The 16,017-nt window shown below is 39.8% G+C and overlaps 1 protein-coding gene across 21 annotated transcripts in view; it reads right to left on the reverse strand.

Annotated features, from left to right (window-relative positions):
• The window catches only part of RAD51B (RAD51 paralog B), a 474,920-nt gene that overhangs the window by 256,544 nt on the left and 202,359 nt on the right, over positions 1–16,017 (reverse strand). For all 21 annotated transcript variants that reach the window (XR_011809709.1, XR_011809708.1, XR_011809707.1 and 18 more), the window contains one exon: positions 1,488–1,584. Coding sequence is in view for 18 of the 21 variants with exons in the window: in XM_072038849.1 (XP_071894950.1) it covers positions 1,488–1,584 (97 nt within the window). In the remaining 3 variants the exon portion in view is untranslated. The remainder of the gene's footprint in view (positions 1–1,487; positions 1,585–16,017) is intronic.

The following is a 16,017-nucleotide window of genomic DNA, read 5'->3' on the forward strand; positions in this document are numbered from 1 at the left end:
AAGTATATATTTGTTATTACTCCTACTTCAGAGTTACCTATGCTCTCCTTTTCTGAAGAAGCTCATACACTGCAATTCCAGAGGACAAATTAAAGCACAACTGCCATGATCTAAAGTATTTAATGAGGCAATGTGTAACATATTCATGCCAAGAAGGAAATCATAAAGATGAAAAATTATGTCTTCTTCTTCCAAATATAGTTACCAAATTTCAACTCTCTGACAGAGGTAGGGAGTGAGATATTCAAGCAATGAACTTCAGTGATGTCTTGTCAATGGATGGAGCCAACAAAAGCCACAAGCACAGTTTCAAAATGATTTAATGGACCATGCTTTGCCCAAGCACTCCTATTGACAAAATTATGAAGTGAATGCATCAGTCAGTGTCAAGACATTACACTGGAGTTATTTGCTGCTCTTTCACATTCTGTTTAATATATACTCAACTTCTTCCTCTTGTCTGTTGAAATGAATTGCAGAATAATTTTTTTTTTTTTTTAACCACTGCTTAATTATTTTTGCCACCAAGCTGTTCTTGCATTAAGTCAGACAAGCTTGAGAAGACAGCTCTGATCAACCAGAACAAAGATAAGCTGACCAGAAAGCACACCAAGGACAGAAAGAGGGGAAATAACGTTATTACGCAAAGTAGAAATTCCCCATGCATTTTTCATGCCTTTGCAGAAAAGGTGAGCATTGCTCATCATCATACATTTCGGCCTATAGTTGAATTTTAAGTCTAAATAATAAAACTCTCTACATCTGTCTCTGAGGGCACTCTGATTATTCAAGTGGGAAAAGCTAGAATTGTATTACATTGCAAGCATTGATTCTGTATCTTTTATACTTTGCACAGTAAGTCCTCACTACTAACCCCCAAAATGTATGTGTGTGAGAGAGATACTTGTCTCTAATTCTCTGCAGAAACAAAAGAAACATGAAGATGTAAAGTAGTATATAGCATCACACAAAAGCTCGTATTACATTCACACAATATCGAGAGCTGCAGTTTGAATCACTGTGCTTGAAAACTGGACAAGTATAATGCAAGGGACAGGAGTGATTATGTGATCTCCTTCCTTTATGACCAGCTGTTTCTTTTTGGAATCACCAATAATCACTAAGTAAGATTAAAATTATGGCGTAGCCTGTGTGTTTACTCTAGTCACAGCTCCAGAAGGAGAAAAATAATGCTGTGTGAATGAAAGTAGGATGCTAAGGAACATATTGCAGAAATGAACACAGCTTGAAAATCCATTCCCACCCCTTAGAAAGGGTCAGTTTCTTTTAGTTAATACACTCTTTTATTTTCATTTCTTTAAATAAATTTTCAAAGAAATTGAAAAAGAATTTCATCTCCTCATGGTTTTATCTTTGGCTTGATAACCTGACTTTCCTGGACCCCTGTACATCAACAGAAGACTGCAAGTTACAATGTGGATTTGTGTCAGTATAGAGTTTCAGTTCTGATAGAAGGGATCTCTTACCTTCAGACAAGAACAAATCATCAGCTGGAGACACCAGGTCTGCTGGGATTGCAAGGCCATTGCTCAGTGATGTGGTAATCTGATTCGTCAAGATAACCTGCAAACACATAGGGAGAGGGAGAAGGGAAATGAATTTTTATAGCTACAGGAAGGCAGAGAACAGCCCAGGCAAGGACTGGAATCCCTCAGGCACAGGCACAGCATGTGGGCAACCCCCTACTCTGACCTTCAGCAAATTCGGCTCAGAAAATATTGAACTACCTGCAGTAACTAGAAGAGAACTGCAAAAACATGCAGTAAAAGAGATATTGTTAAAAAGATGAAATATCAAACAACATATTCTGACAGATAAGTATCAAACCACTGTCCTGAAGAACATTCTCCAACTAACAATGTGATGCTCCTTAAAAAAGCACCTAGTGAGAGAATAATATTTTGAGAATTTTTTAGGTCACTCATGAGGCCAAAGGACCAATTAAGTAAAACCAAAACTCTGAAATTTTAAAGGCAAATGGCAAACGGCAAACATATTTTTCAAGTAATTTCTATCCAGTTTATACACTTCCTTTCTTTGGCTGAAACACAGTGCCATGAAGAAAGGTATGGCAGTGATACTGCCCCATTGTCTGAAGCATAGGAGTACTACATTTCACAGGGCTGTCTGCACACAGGAGGGCAGTCCGATGTTCTTCAGGATCACAAGATTCTGGCTAAGAGCAACAGCTGGTACTACCCACACAGTGCTACAAAACATTTAGTTCTCTGACAGCATGAACGAAAGTCTTGCTTGCAAGAGAAAAGCAGTCCCTTGTACTTCTGAACATGTACTTCTTTTCTAATAACAGAAAACATTAAAGCAAACACTGTCAATTCCATAGATAGGAAGGCGTGTAACCTCAATTATCTCTTAATGCTTTGGGGATCTCTAAGCCGCTGCAGTTTCTGCAATTACAACTGGTCTCCACTTAGAAGACTTCACAAAAACTGCAGAAATATGTAGGTGTTTTTTTTGTTGTTGTTTTCTTCAAAGAACCAAGGTGGCCCTTATTCTTTACTTAAAACTTACTCCACTCCAGACTCAACAGCCTGTCTTCAGCTGTATATGACACGGGAGGAAGGGAGACTGGAATCGCGCATGCTACTCTATGGATACGGCTTCATGATGCTACTGGAATAAACTAACAGCTTGCCACGGCTAAAAGGAAGACAAATTTCTCTGCTCTTAAACCCGCAGCTCAGAGGCTATTCTGGCAGCCGGGCATAAGATGTAACAATATGGCACAACACTGAGAGCTTTCCCCGATCAGGTACTAAGAAACATGCTGAAAAAGAGCACGCTAACAAAAACTTCTATGCACATACATAGTGGTGGGATATGAAGTTTTCATTGGCACACTTTTGCAATGATCACATTATTCACATGTGTCAAAAAGCTTTGTAAGCAATGCAGTCATCCTATGCCTTTGCCAAGGTAATCTTACACTGTGCCATCATGTATGTTATTTATGCACCACATAGTAAAGGAACAATACCATATTTAAGGATCTTTCTTAAAAAACAAAGCCTAAATAACCTAGACTTTATGCTGCTCTTCTTCAAAAGAAACTCATGCTACACACTTCCAAAATAAAAATGAATGTGGAGAATAATTCTACTATTTGTTTTAATCTTTGAGATTTTTTGGCTTCCTCTTCAGCTGGGATCTCCACAGACCTGATAGCTGTAGAAGCATAAATTTTCTTCACTCTTATGTTCAACCCAAGCTACACCTCCAAACTTACTCTTCAACTTCTGATGTGTCCTTCAATATCCATTCAACACTAACAACACTCTAGACACCTTGTTACACCAGTTGAAAGTGTCTTAAAAAAGGTACAGTTAAAAAACATGCACACTTCCTCTGAGATGAAGCCATATGCATGTGCAGAATGCTTATTTTGGAATTCACTGAAAATTATTCTTCATTTCTGCAAGCCTGCAGAGCCTACAGAGAGATTCAGTTCTCCCATAAGTACAAATCAAGGGGCTGTTAGCTAAGCACTAAATGTGGCGTTAAATTTCGTCACACTTCTGCAGCCTCATTTACTGCAAAATTCTTCCATCAGGTGCAGCTGTGCATTCCTATATCATCAACCAATATTCATTTTGGTGCACCTAGCATAATGCAGTTTGAATCTCACTCTGTAGGTATGCAGAGTGCTTCAAACCCTGGCTCAAACACAAGCTATGGGTTGCTAACAAAAGGAGAAAAGCAGGCCTTTACTCACCTTCATCTCCAAAGAAAAATTTTAAGGCAGTCAGATTTAGAAAACTCCTCTTAATATATGTATCTTTTAATGAAGGTGCAAAAATCCAATTACGTCCCCTTACTGGAAATTACTAAGATTTCTTTAATTTTTCCCAAAGTAAAATCTTGGTCAGCAATACTTTGGCAGTGAATAGTGGCACACAAACAAAGCCCTGTGGTTTCATCAGTCTCCAAGCCTATATTCAGTTTGAGGCCCCGAATGCTGTTACCATGTGATTCCCAGTATCACATCTAAAGAACCTATTAGCTTTTGTCCAAAGTCTCCTTCACCAACCTGAAAGATGTGTTTAAACTCCATTGCTTTGAAATGGACATATGGCTATCCTTTGAAATGGAACGAAATATATTCAGAGAATTATAAATAGGCGTCTGAGGAAACTGTTACACCCAAGTGTGATACAGAGAAAATGCCCAGGTAAACAAAGGAGATAGGGAGTAAAACAGCTGTGTGCCTTCCTCATGAGTACAAATTTAAACTAAAAGAGGGGAGAATTAGATCAGATGTTAGGAAGAAATTCTTTACTCAGAGGGCAATGAGGCACTGGCGCAGGTTGCTCAGAGAAGCTGTGGCTGCCCCATCCCTGGAGGTGTTCAAGGCCAGGCTGGATGGCTCTCGTGGGAGGTGCCCCCCCTGCCCACGGCAGGGGGCTGGAACTAGAAGGTCTGTAAAGGTCCCTTTCAACCCAAACCATTCTGTGATTCTGTGCTTTGTGCATGGAGAGAACCAGCTGAATCTCATACAGTGCTCAGTTCTGATCTTAGGAACTCCTTATCTTACGAATAACCAACATTAGGTGAGCGAGGGTTAGAATATTTTCCTTTGGTCTGCTAGATGTCACACTTCAAAGGAACCACCTCTCAATGCTAAACAGTGCCTGGAAACAGTCTGGGGTCACAAGTCCAAGCAGATTTACTAGAAAGAGTGCCTTGCATTGAATTAGCAGTAGCACTTCCTCAACTTTTCCTTGGAGATCTGCCATTGAAATACAGATCAGATTTACCCTGTTTAGTACAGGAGACCTGCCAAATCCACAGTCTAAGTAGGTAAGGAAAAGTTGCCTCTGTTGTGGTTCCTTTTGACAGATACTGGACATTATTACCAGCCAAGCATAGCTTCCACTTATTCCACAGATGCAATGCCAGTCATGTGTTTATTTTCTTTCAGGAGAACAATCAACAATAAGAACATTAAAATATAATGTAGCAACTTTATCATATTAAAATACATGGTATTTTAATAGCAGCTCCTATTTTCAGCATTAATGAAACTAAATATTTTCATTATCAGGGGTATTTTCATTACTACTATGGCACTAAGTCACACAAAAAAACTTAATACCTCTCCATGCACAACTGAGGCCTGACACATGCAACAGGTAAGGAGATTTTGTTACTGCTTTCTGTTTTTAGCCTATGATGGATGAAGAATATAGAGCTTCTTCTGCCCATGATCGTGCAAGTTTATGGAAAACACCCTCTACTGCTAAAAGAAAAAAGACCAAAAGGTCAACTCTATAGCCCTGTAACACTGAAAACTTGTCCCACTCAGTTTCCTGTGGAATTCAGTGAACTGTCTTACACCTTTTAGCATATTCACTTGCAGCTGGTAAAGGTGGTGAAAAATCAGTTCTCAGCTTTCAGATTCTGACAAAGTTACACTGTAGAAATTCTCACTGATACAATTTCCCAATCTTATGAAAAAGTTTGTTTACTGTCCCAATATCAGCACAGCAACCTCCAATTGTAAAGTAACCCCTTGTAACTATTAGAAATAGCAAGAACACTTCTCCTTACACTTAGAAAACCTGGAGAGAAACCCAAAGAAATAGGTGGAACACACTTTCAAGTTCCTAATTTTAGACACTAGAGAAAATTCCTGACTCTTCTTATGATCTCCCTCAGTTTTATAGGAATAGGAACACTAGTTTCTCCAGGAAAATAGTGTTCTCGTTTCAGACAGAAACAGACAGTTGTTAATTCCAAGATTAATCCAAAAGCCAACACCTTTATTTTTATAATCTCTTGAAACCTTACATGTCATGGTGAAAAGGCAATCTCCTTCCACTGGTGTGACTACCAGATGCCAATTTTCTGGAGGCACAAAAGAAGAATAAGAACACTTATTTAAGATACCCAAGTTCCCAGCAGCCATGTTTGTTGAAAATAGTGTAGTTCTTGCATATGCTGAAGGCCCTTGCAGGTCCTGGGATAAAGTTGGCCTAGGAACTGAAATATGACTGCTTCACACAGAAGAATAAGCAAACTATTTTTTGTTTGATTATTTATACAGTACAATTTTTCAAGTACTCCTCCTGCCCTTCCTCGGACCACACTGGAACTACTAAATCTGACTTTGTTGTCCTTGTAAATCCCGTTGAGTAAATAAGTCATTTTCTGTAAACTTGTGGTCTCAGCCTCCTTGTTAGTTTATTGCAAAATTAAAGGGAGCTCAGTGCAGAACTATCAATCAGTAACCAGCAAAGGTATAAAGTCTTCTGGAATGTACCGAGAGAGGAGGAAGAAAAAACAACCTCTCATGAAACGTCTGTTTGTTAAAAGAACAGAGCAGAATTCCCCTTTTCGCAAGCAACGCTATTTAGGAAAACTCTTATTAAAGGCTTCCTATTGAGTTGGAGAAGCAAGCGCAGGAACACTCTGCCCTTATTAGCCCATGTATTTGTGGTTTTCACTGTACTCAAGCAACGTCGCTAGAGAGCACGAAGTAAGAGTGACATTCGGTAGATGCTGACTCAGCACGCTGGAGGAGAAGGGAAGGAAATTTTACTGCTCCCCAGCTACTCTTCACACCAGTCCCTTGGAAGGCACCTCTCCCTTTCCCTGAAGCCCAGAGCTTTTAGTGAGGCATTCAGCAACGGGTCAAAACAACAGTGGCTACTGTGTATGCACTAGCGGAAGGAAAGCACACCAAGCAATACCACAAAGCCAGATGGGGCAGGCAGCAATCCTGGAAACAGAAAAAGGGAACAGTGAGAAAACTGGGGCGAGGGCAGCACGCTTCAAACAGCTGCAAGAACTGCGGCCTTCTCCTTGGGAACCTGCTACAGCTCCCTGAGCCCGGCAGCAGTCTGTCCAGAGGAAGAACCCTAAATTACCAGACAGTCGTCAAAGAGCAGGGTACATGTGATCTTCAGCTAGGCTACAGACTGAATTAGCTTTCTCTTTGGCTCCTGTTTTTCCAGAGAGATTTTTTTCCAGCATCAGTAGCCATTTGCTACAAAAGCTGTGCAGAGCTGTTAACAAACTCAGCAGGACTTGTACCTAATATTCACAAGGAAGAAAACTTTAATAAAACCAAGCATTTTCAGCAAAATCAGGGAATTACAGGCAGTAAGAGGCAAAGACTAAACTGCAACACTGAGATCTGCTAAACAAAATCAGAGTTTTAAAGAGAGAATTTCAACTGCCCACAGCCACTATAAGCTTGTTACTGCAGCGGTGCTTGGCAGGGGCTTATCCCCCAGGAGAGCAGACTTCTCTGATGAAAAGCCTCTGCACTATTGAGACAATTCTGAGCTCCAGGACCAAACCAAACATATTTACATCACAACTATTACTATACACACATATCTTCACTCTCATAAAACAGAAAACCATTTTGACTCATACAAACCAAATACAGGAGAGAAAAATCCAACAGCACCTTATCTTCTCAAATCAAAGCAAATCCTCACACCTAGCCCCTACTCTTCCCATTGGAGATCTGGACTCCAAGTTGAGCTGGCCACCAGCCTTAGCACATCATGTTTCTGTGGGGAAGAATGAAGATAACACCAAGCACTCTACAGAGCCCAGCCATCACAAGCAAAAAAAACTTCTTAACAAATGAAATTCACGTGCTCAAAGCCAAACACCACCTTTGGTATTTAATCAAGGCCTAAATAACAAAGATATTTATTCAAAGGTAATTGTACATGTTGTAGTAAAATCACAATAGCTAACAAAGAAAGAACAAAATAAACAACAGGTAAGTGCCCGTATTTAACAATTGTTGCTAAACCAAATCAGCTGAAAGAAAAGGTTATTTATACACAACAGAGAGAGAGGCTGGAATGGAGATGTGAGCTTTGGAGTGAAACAGATGGACGTTTTCAGGGAAAAAGGCCTAGCAGCTAGCCTGACTAAAGGCAAAGACGAGGCCTCGGTACTGAGAGTTGTTTTAGGATTCATATTCTCAACCAATGTCACCAGAATTTGGCATAATTCCCTGAACAACAGATATATACACACACACAAACCACTGAAAGCCTATTGAGAAATGCTGCCTAATCCTATAAGCAATCTAGCAACAAGTGTTGGCCTCGCCTCAGTGGAATTTCATCTGTACCTATTTTCAGCTGCATCACATCCAGGAAAAAAGGGTTAATCAAGCAGTCTAACAGCATGAAGACAAGAAAGTAGTGGTTTTCTAGAAGCCTCATGAGCACCTTTTAAGAAGAAGGATGATTAGAGAACTGTTCCTCAGGACACATTATTGCTAGCTGCAACCATATCCATGCTCCTAAGAAGAGGACTTCCAGCTCATGCTTTGCCACAGCATCTCTACCCAATTTTTTTCTCTTTCCTTCCTTTTACCTTCCTCAGCAAGGTAATTCATGGCAGCAGGAGTCATTTTATAGACACTGGATTTCATTGGGTATAAATAGGAGTTGGAAGAAACCAAGGAATCTTTCAGAAACTGGCCACTGGATTTACATCTGATTTATTCTGCTTTGCATAGGAAAAGTACAAAATTATGCAATTCTGTTCCATAAACCTTCTGGAAAAGTGCATATTCATATCTCCACCAATTGCTTAAAATAATCACAATAAATTAATAAAGCTTCCACCAGGCAGGGAAAAAAAAAAAAAAAGAAAAAAAAAAAAAGAAAAAGAAAAAAAGAAACAAACCAAAACAAAAGCATGCTGTTCTCAAGCAGCTACATGCCTTCGAGTTGAAACAGCTACCACCCAGAGATAGCCTGAGGTCTTTAGCCTTTCCTCCTCTGGGAACAAGGATCGCAGCCAACCCAAACGTAACCTTCAAAATTTGCACTGCAGCACCCTTGTGCTACCCTGCCCCATGAAAAAGGTTTGTGTGCCTGGAAGGCCTTCACATCCAGTACTGTGTGTTGCCACAGCCTGTAGGGACCTGTTTGCAGAGACATGCGTAAGACATCTCCCAAGAGGAACCGCCACCCTCCTTCATGCCTTGCCAGTCGCCCAGAGCTCTGGGTTAGTTTCAGCAGGCCTTCCTGCTCCTCCGCCCTCCCCTGCAGCCTCTGCATAATGACAGCTCTCTGAATCCAGCTAACTCCTTCACACAGTTAGCAACGTACCTCTCTAAAAGCCTCTGGCCTGATCTTGGCTGAGCTGAAGCGGAGTGCTGTGCAGGAAATCACTGTCACCTACAGATGGCTTTTACAGCCAGGACCTGCTTTACTCCCAAAGCTGCAAACAGCACAGCTTAAACGTGTTTTCTGATGCATGCCAAATTGTCTCGTTAAGTTAAAAAATTCTGAATTCACTCTTAAACCTCGCACTTTTCTCAGCAAAAGGACTCTTGGTTGGTTCTTTCTGAAGGATGGGAAAGAAACTGGATTGTCTGGAGTACCAGCAAAGTCGTACAGAGCCTCAGATCTGCTCTGCTGGCCCACTGAGCTCCAGGCTGAGGGGAGAGTTAAGCACAAATCCTGTGCTTTAACAGAACTGCAAGAAAGTGGATACGTACACTTTTTTTCCTCAACGAAAAATACAGTTCAATTTATTCACACTTGCTAGATTTCCTCAGCAGTTGTAAACACTGACTGAAGGCTCTTCGCTTTTGCTGGCAGAGTTCAGATGCTAGGCCGCACACCTCCCCTGCCTCATCCAGTGCTTCAAATTTACACAGCCTTACTCAACTTCTGTGACATTAAACCTCACTACCTTCTGAGGGAATAAATATATTATTACCCCTGTTTGTTGCTGTAGAGACATGCTCAGAAACTAAGCAAACTGACTACAGCTATCACAAATTGTTACCCTGACTTCACAAGGCAGATTCAAAGGATTTACGTTCAGCTGAACACCCCAGAACACCCCAGAACAAACTAGAATCTATCCAGCAAGTTATGGTTATAATTCTTTCTATATTTAGTTTTTATCTTATTTGGCTTTTGTATACACCTATATATATATACACATATATCTCCTAACAACTAAGTGGGAATATGAACTAAACTAATGTAATACTCTTAACAAAGGCCTGTTTAGGACTCATGGCCTATTTCAAGCTGATAATTAGTGTACTAGCATTTTTATTCGATTTTGGCATTTTGACGAGCCCATCAGAAAGAGTGTTTATACTACTATATACACAACTCAATCTACATGTCATTAATTTCATTAATTCCTCAGATTCCTCTCCTATTAATTCCTTCAGGCCTTCAAGACAGCAGGTCACAACAAACATACTGTGTCTTGGATGCAAACTGTAACAGCTCAGTGGGCTACTGTCATTACACAGCTTTTCTAAACCAGTTTAAAACACTCACCCTAACACCCCCTTATCCCACATTGTGACCCTGTGCCAACATTTTAGAGGGAGGGCGTTGTTTTTTCAGGCTGCTCCTCAGTGTCTTGCGGAAGCAGCAGAAAGCAGCTTTAGGATGTGTGAGAATTCCCCTCAGCACTTCGCCGTTAATTCCCCTACAAACCACACTTTTTTTGCCTGCTCTGCAGCACTGGAGCCCTTCCATTTACTTTTTAGGCAGGCAGCAGAGGACTACAGAAGTACTGGCTCCACCTTGTCCAAAACTGCCCTCTGTTCATTAAACCTCTATAGGCAGACGGCTATATGGCATCATCACAAGACAACATCAAATTGCTTCCACTGTTTTGTAGTCCATATATTCTACCAGTGTCACAGAATCAAAGTAATTCTTTCTGAGGATTACATAGTGTGCTTTATACAATGTTTGTTGCAGAAGTTTTTGGTTTTTGCTGTTTTACGATAGCAGCTGAATTTCACTGAATGCATTTTGGGCACAGACTGGCTTTTTATATTTCATCTATAAGGGCTACCCTTAATTGACCACATAGCTTTAGTTCACTGCATATAAAAGTCAATCGATTTTCAATACAAGGTAAGAGGGAGTTGGGATATATGACTCCGTCTCCAATTTGCCTAAGGCAATTTAACAGGTCTGCAGAGTACTAAGGCAGCAACTGCTATTGCACACAAGTGTGACAAACTGATAGACCAATGGTTTTCTACAAAATGAATCAGCTTTAAGAAAGAAGGATCAAACCAGGAGGTGACATCATTATTTGGTCCAACTAAGGCCCACCTAGGGAACATTGTGTTCCTGGTTATTTTAGAGTGTTAAACAAAATTCAGCTACCATCCTGTGATGGCTAGAAGAGAGCAGAAGTCATCCAAAAAACAAAACAAACAGCTGATGAAACCAACACCCACTTCCCAATCTACCACCAGTTTTGCTTCTCTGTGAAATAAGGCTCAGAAATATACGAAAGAATAAGTGAGAATGAAGAGTTGTGAATTATATGTACTACACAAATACCGTACATTTTTCTAAACTAATTCTTAAGCAATTTTTCCTTAAAAAAAGCAAAAAACAAACAAACAAACAAAAAAAAAACCAAAACAAAACAACAACAAAAAAAAAAAAAAAAACAAAACAAAAAAACCCAACCCCAATCTACTCAAAATGCACAATGGTGCAGTGTGCTATGAAGTTTTATCAGAACTTTTTGAAACCTGCTACAGCACTCTTTTGAAGCTTTGCTGCTTAGCAGTTTGTTTATCCTACATACTTATTCCACAAAAGCATATCAGAAAGAAAAAAAAAATTAAATATGTATACAGTCTACAAGTTACAGATAAACAGTCCATATTGAGGTAGAAAAAATACATGAATGTGCATGATTGTTTTCTAAATACGTCTGATCTGATATTGCCCAGAGGAAAGAAGAGAGGAACATAATTCAGCCATGTCACTCCTCTTCAATATTTTTTTTTGGGGGGGAAATACCTTGTGGCTCAAAGTATTCTGAAATTTCATTGGCACTTTCTTGGCCTCTGCATCCCATGTCTTCTAAATCCTTTCACTAGGAAATACAGTTAGTCAGTATTTCCCCACTAAAATTGGAGCTTATGTCAAATTTTAACATGACAAATTTCCATTTATGTACTTAGCTCACTTAAATCGGGGTGTACTTGCCTTGGAAATATCACTCATTAGAAATCTCTTTGAAAGTTAGGAGTTGGGATGGAAAATGAACTCAGAAAAATGCAAGGGAGTCATTTTTGTGCTGAAACCGCAGCATGACACATCATCCCCCTTTGGCTCTGGCTAGTACAGAAAATAACAGCATTTGAGATTGTCCAAATAATATCACAGACCCATGAAACTACACTCAAGCTAATTTCTCACCTCTTGGGATAACAACCCATTCCTCAAGGTCATTACTTAAATATGTGTAGAAGACAGCACTGTAGAAATATGTTATCTCATTTGTGCTGCAGGGAGCATCAGCCCTGTAGGGTTGTTTTGGTAAATCTTTCCTCAACATTAAGACAAATCACATTGAGACTGATAACAGTGAAACACGCAAAAACAAATCAATTCAAGCCCAAAGGTGTTCTTTGAGAAAAAAAAGAAAAAAAAAAAAAAAGTAATTTCTTTGGGAAGTTGGTGATTACTGAGAGCACCTCCACTGATTCCGCTGGAAATGAGATTGTCTACAAGTACTCCTGTTCTCTTTTACTCGTACCTTAGCTTTATGTAGATTTTAGTAAACATCAAGAGCAACAAAATCTTTATTCAGCTATTTGGACACACCATTATAGCTGTTACTAGAACTACAGAAATGTTGGAAGTTATCAGGTGAAGACAAACAGGCTTTGGCACCTTCAGTTATATTAAACCTTAGGACAACCTTGGTAATTGTGCAATATATATTTCACAATTACAAAGCACCTCCTCTTTGAGAATCACACTTAATGCACTTAAACCATTTTTGTACCTCATTCAAATTAACCCAAGAGAACACAGTTGGGTCAAATTTTTTGAGATTCTTGCTGCGTACCCTTCAAACTTCACATACAGACATAGCAGTGAAAAACAGCTGACATCTTCTGGACAGCCAGCTGCAATTTTGATGAAGATCTGGATTAATTGTTCACTGTAACTATTAACTTTTTATATCTCACATACTTGCTATTAAAATTCACAGGATCATGCATTTTCCTTGGACTATGTTATAACAGCTTAGTCTGAAATATTTCTCAAGAAACCACAAATGAGTTTCCATTGTGGAGTTCAGTATTAAACTGCAAAGATAGTGATATTAGGAACTAATTTAATTTTGAGAAAAACTGTAGAGAAGCGAGGTATGCTTAATCAAGGTAACAGATATGCAGCAATAGGCTTTCTATAGGCACGTGCCTGGAATAGCTGTTCTTTCAATAAGAAATAAGAAAGGTGAGGGCAAACGCAGGAAAGAAGCCTAGGATAAAGAAGTGCTTTAGGACATGGTTGCTTGAAGACACTGCTTGCTTTCCACAGCAAACTGTGGAAAATCAGGCGTAAAACAGCCACAGGCTGGTTCCAGTCAGACTGGAAGCACATCTCCTGATCTGGGCATGGGGCAGGAGAGTGGTGGTTGCTGGATGCTGCACACTGGGATTGACGTGCCACTGGGACAGTGGCCCAACACAGACTTTCTCAAGGAAGAATGGGATGCATTTGGAGAGTTCTTAAGACAAAGATAAAAAATAATTCACAAGATGCTTGGACTTCAAAGTAAGTTACAGCAGCAAAGCAGAGTGTGAGACAGGTTGAAGATAATTGCTCATTTATATCCAAATCTTGGTAAAAACTCTTCCATGTTCAGGCACATGCTAATTTGCAGAATGCCTTATGTGGTGTGAGACGTACTTCTTCAGGCGTAATGCCACTTGTGGCACATGCCTCTAGCTACGCTCCCTGAGTCCTGGAACCATCACAACATGCATCAACTAGAAAAGTGTTTTCAGTAGGAGTGTTATTAGTTCAACAAAATTCTTTTGCCGTTGGCTATGCCTGGAGTCCATTAAGGATAACAGTAGGTTTTATTATTATTAATATATATGTATTACAATAAATCGCTCCTCAAAAGTGTAAAAAAATTAATAACCCTTACCTGCTTTACCAAACCTTAAATTTGCATGTATGAAATGAGTATCATGCAATGGACTTCTTTTACTTCAGCTACTTCTTAGACCTGTCTCCTCCTCCAGAATATTAGATGTACACTCCAGTGTAGAAGCTAGCCTGACAAGGTAAGGCCTCATTTTAAATTTTATTGATGTTACTCGGTTTTCATTCCAGACTGAGTAAGATTTAATGCAGGTTGGTTTTATTGACCCTAAAGGATTTACACCAAAATGAAGCATGATCAACAACTTATCTCTTTCCACCTTCATCCTTCTGTCCCTAAACACATTTCCAAGGGAAAAAAAATAAAATTCAGGCTTTCTTTTACCATTTACTCTTCACCTTGCTTCGTTCTCAAGAGTGAATAGGAGGGAGCAGAAGTCCAGCCACATGTTTTCTAATCTTGGCTCTGACAGCAAGTAGCTGTGACTGCTTACTGATACAATAAATTCTTTGTGCCCCATTTGCCAAAGTAGGCATAACGCCTACTCCGTGAGAGTGCTGTGAGATTCAGTATTTTACTTTCCTAATGCTTTGAACTCACTGCGTGAAGGGTGATAAAAACACCAAGTGTTTTAAGAGTCTTCCAATAGTACAGCTGAGCAATGTCTAGATACAGTTTAGCTGAAATAGTTGACTGCTAAATATTCTGGGCATGGGGCTGTAGATCTTGTAACAAAACTCCCATAATCTCCCCCCAGAGAAACCCATAGGCCTTTTTCATTTCTTTATGAATTTTATTTAAAAATCCTTGCCCTTTACATGAGCCAGGTAAATGAACTGTAAGGATCGCTAGTTTGCACTGTGAGTTTGGGAAGGGTAAATCTGGAGAGCTACTCTTGGAGCAACTTTCAGTATGTTGCACGATATACTGTAAAACATCAGTACTGTATCAATAACAGAGGAAAAGAAACAAATACCAGCTTATTATTTATACGTTAGCTGGGACTCTGCCCTGGTGAACAACTTTTGGTCTCTCTTGAGTTTACTGAGGGTATTTTAAAGAACTATGTCACAGAGCAGGTAGATTGAATATATCCAGAACAGTGAGATGACAAAATAAGAGGAATGCAGCATAGTTTCAGATCAGGCCTGTACTAACTTATCTTCTGAACTGGATAACTCGCAGTTCTTGTGCCAATAAAGGGCCAATGACAGCTACTCTTTCAGAGTGCACCAACAGATGCCGACCTTGCACTACTTTTATAATACGAAGTTCCCTAAGGAGCCAGACATGCACGATATAAGCGGCATGGAAAAACATTCATTGGAAGGTGTAATTTATGAATAATTAACAGAGAACTTCCTGAAAGAACGCAAATCACTGTGAATCCCAACAGTGAATACAAGTGGCAGCAAGGGAATTGGCACTTCTACAGCATGGCGGGTCACTGAGCCGCCCCAAAAACTGTGCTGCTTTGAAGGCAAAGAGGCCTGAAATTTCATTATAGTTCAAGGACAAAGGCTGTAAGTAGAAGAGCTGTTCCCATGTCGTGAGATGCCATGTATCAGCCGTACAAACTGTTCAGTGTCTCTGCAATGACCACCAGCAGAAAGATCACCATTTATTTTGTAAGCATTTCTATTCCATCTACAAACAGCAAGAGCCAACCTCCAGACCAAAGGCAGACCCACTTCCAACCCACAGACCTAAAAACTTCTTGATGTCTCAGTAGCCCAAATCCCACAGACATTATTAAATTTCAAGCATTTGTGCAATATATTTCTGATATTCTGTGGCCTTGTCACTGGATTCAGGTAACAAAAAGAATATAGACACAAATAGTTCCAAATCATGCTGTGCAAGTGTGCAGCATTAGCTTCTGTGGGCCACAATAACAGAAAAAAAAGTGCTCATTTAGGAAATTTTTCAGATAGTCTCAAAACACTACAATGACTCAGATCCTGAATCTCAGAAGAGGTAGTAGACAGGAATTATACCATCTTTTTTATAGACCAGAAACCTGAGGTAGGAGTTCGGGAGACCTTACCAGTATTTGGGCACCAATATTTGACAGGTCTC

This window comes from Anas platyrhynchos, chromosome 5, assembly GCF_047663525.1.
Source record: "Anas platyrhynchos isolate ZD024472 breed Pekin duck chromosome 5, IASCAAS_PekinDuck_T2T, whole genome shotgun sequence".
Lineage (NCBI taxonomy): Eukaryota > Metazoa > Chordata > Aves > Anseriformes > Anatidae > Anas > Anas platyrhynchos.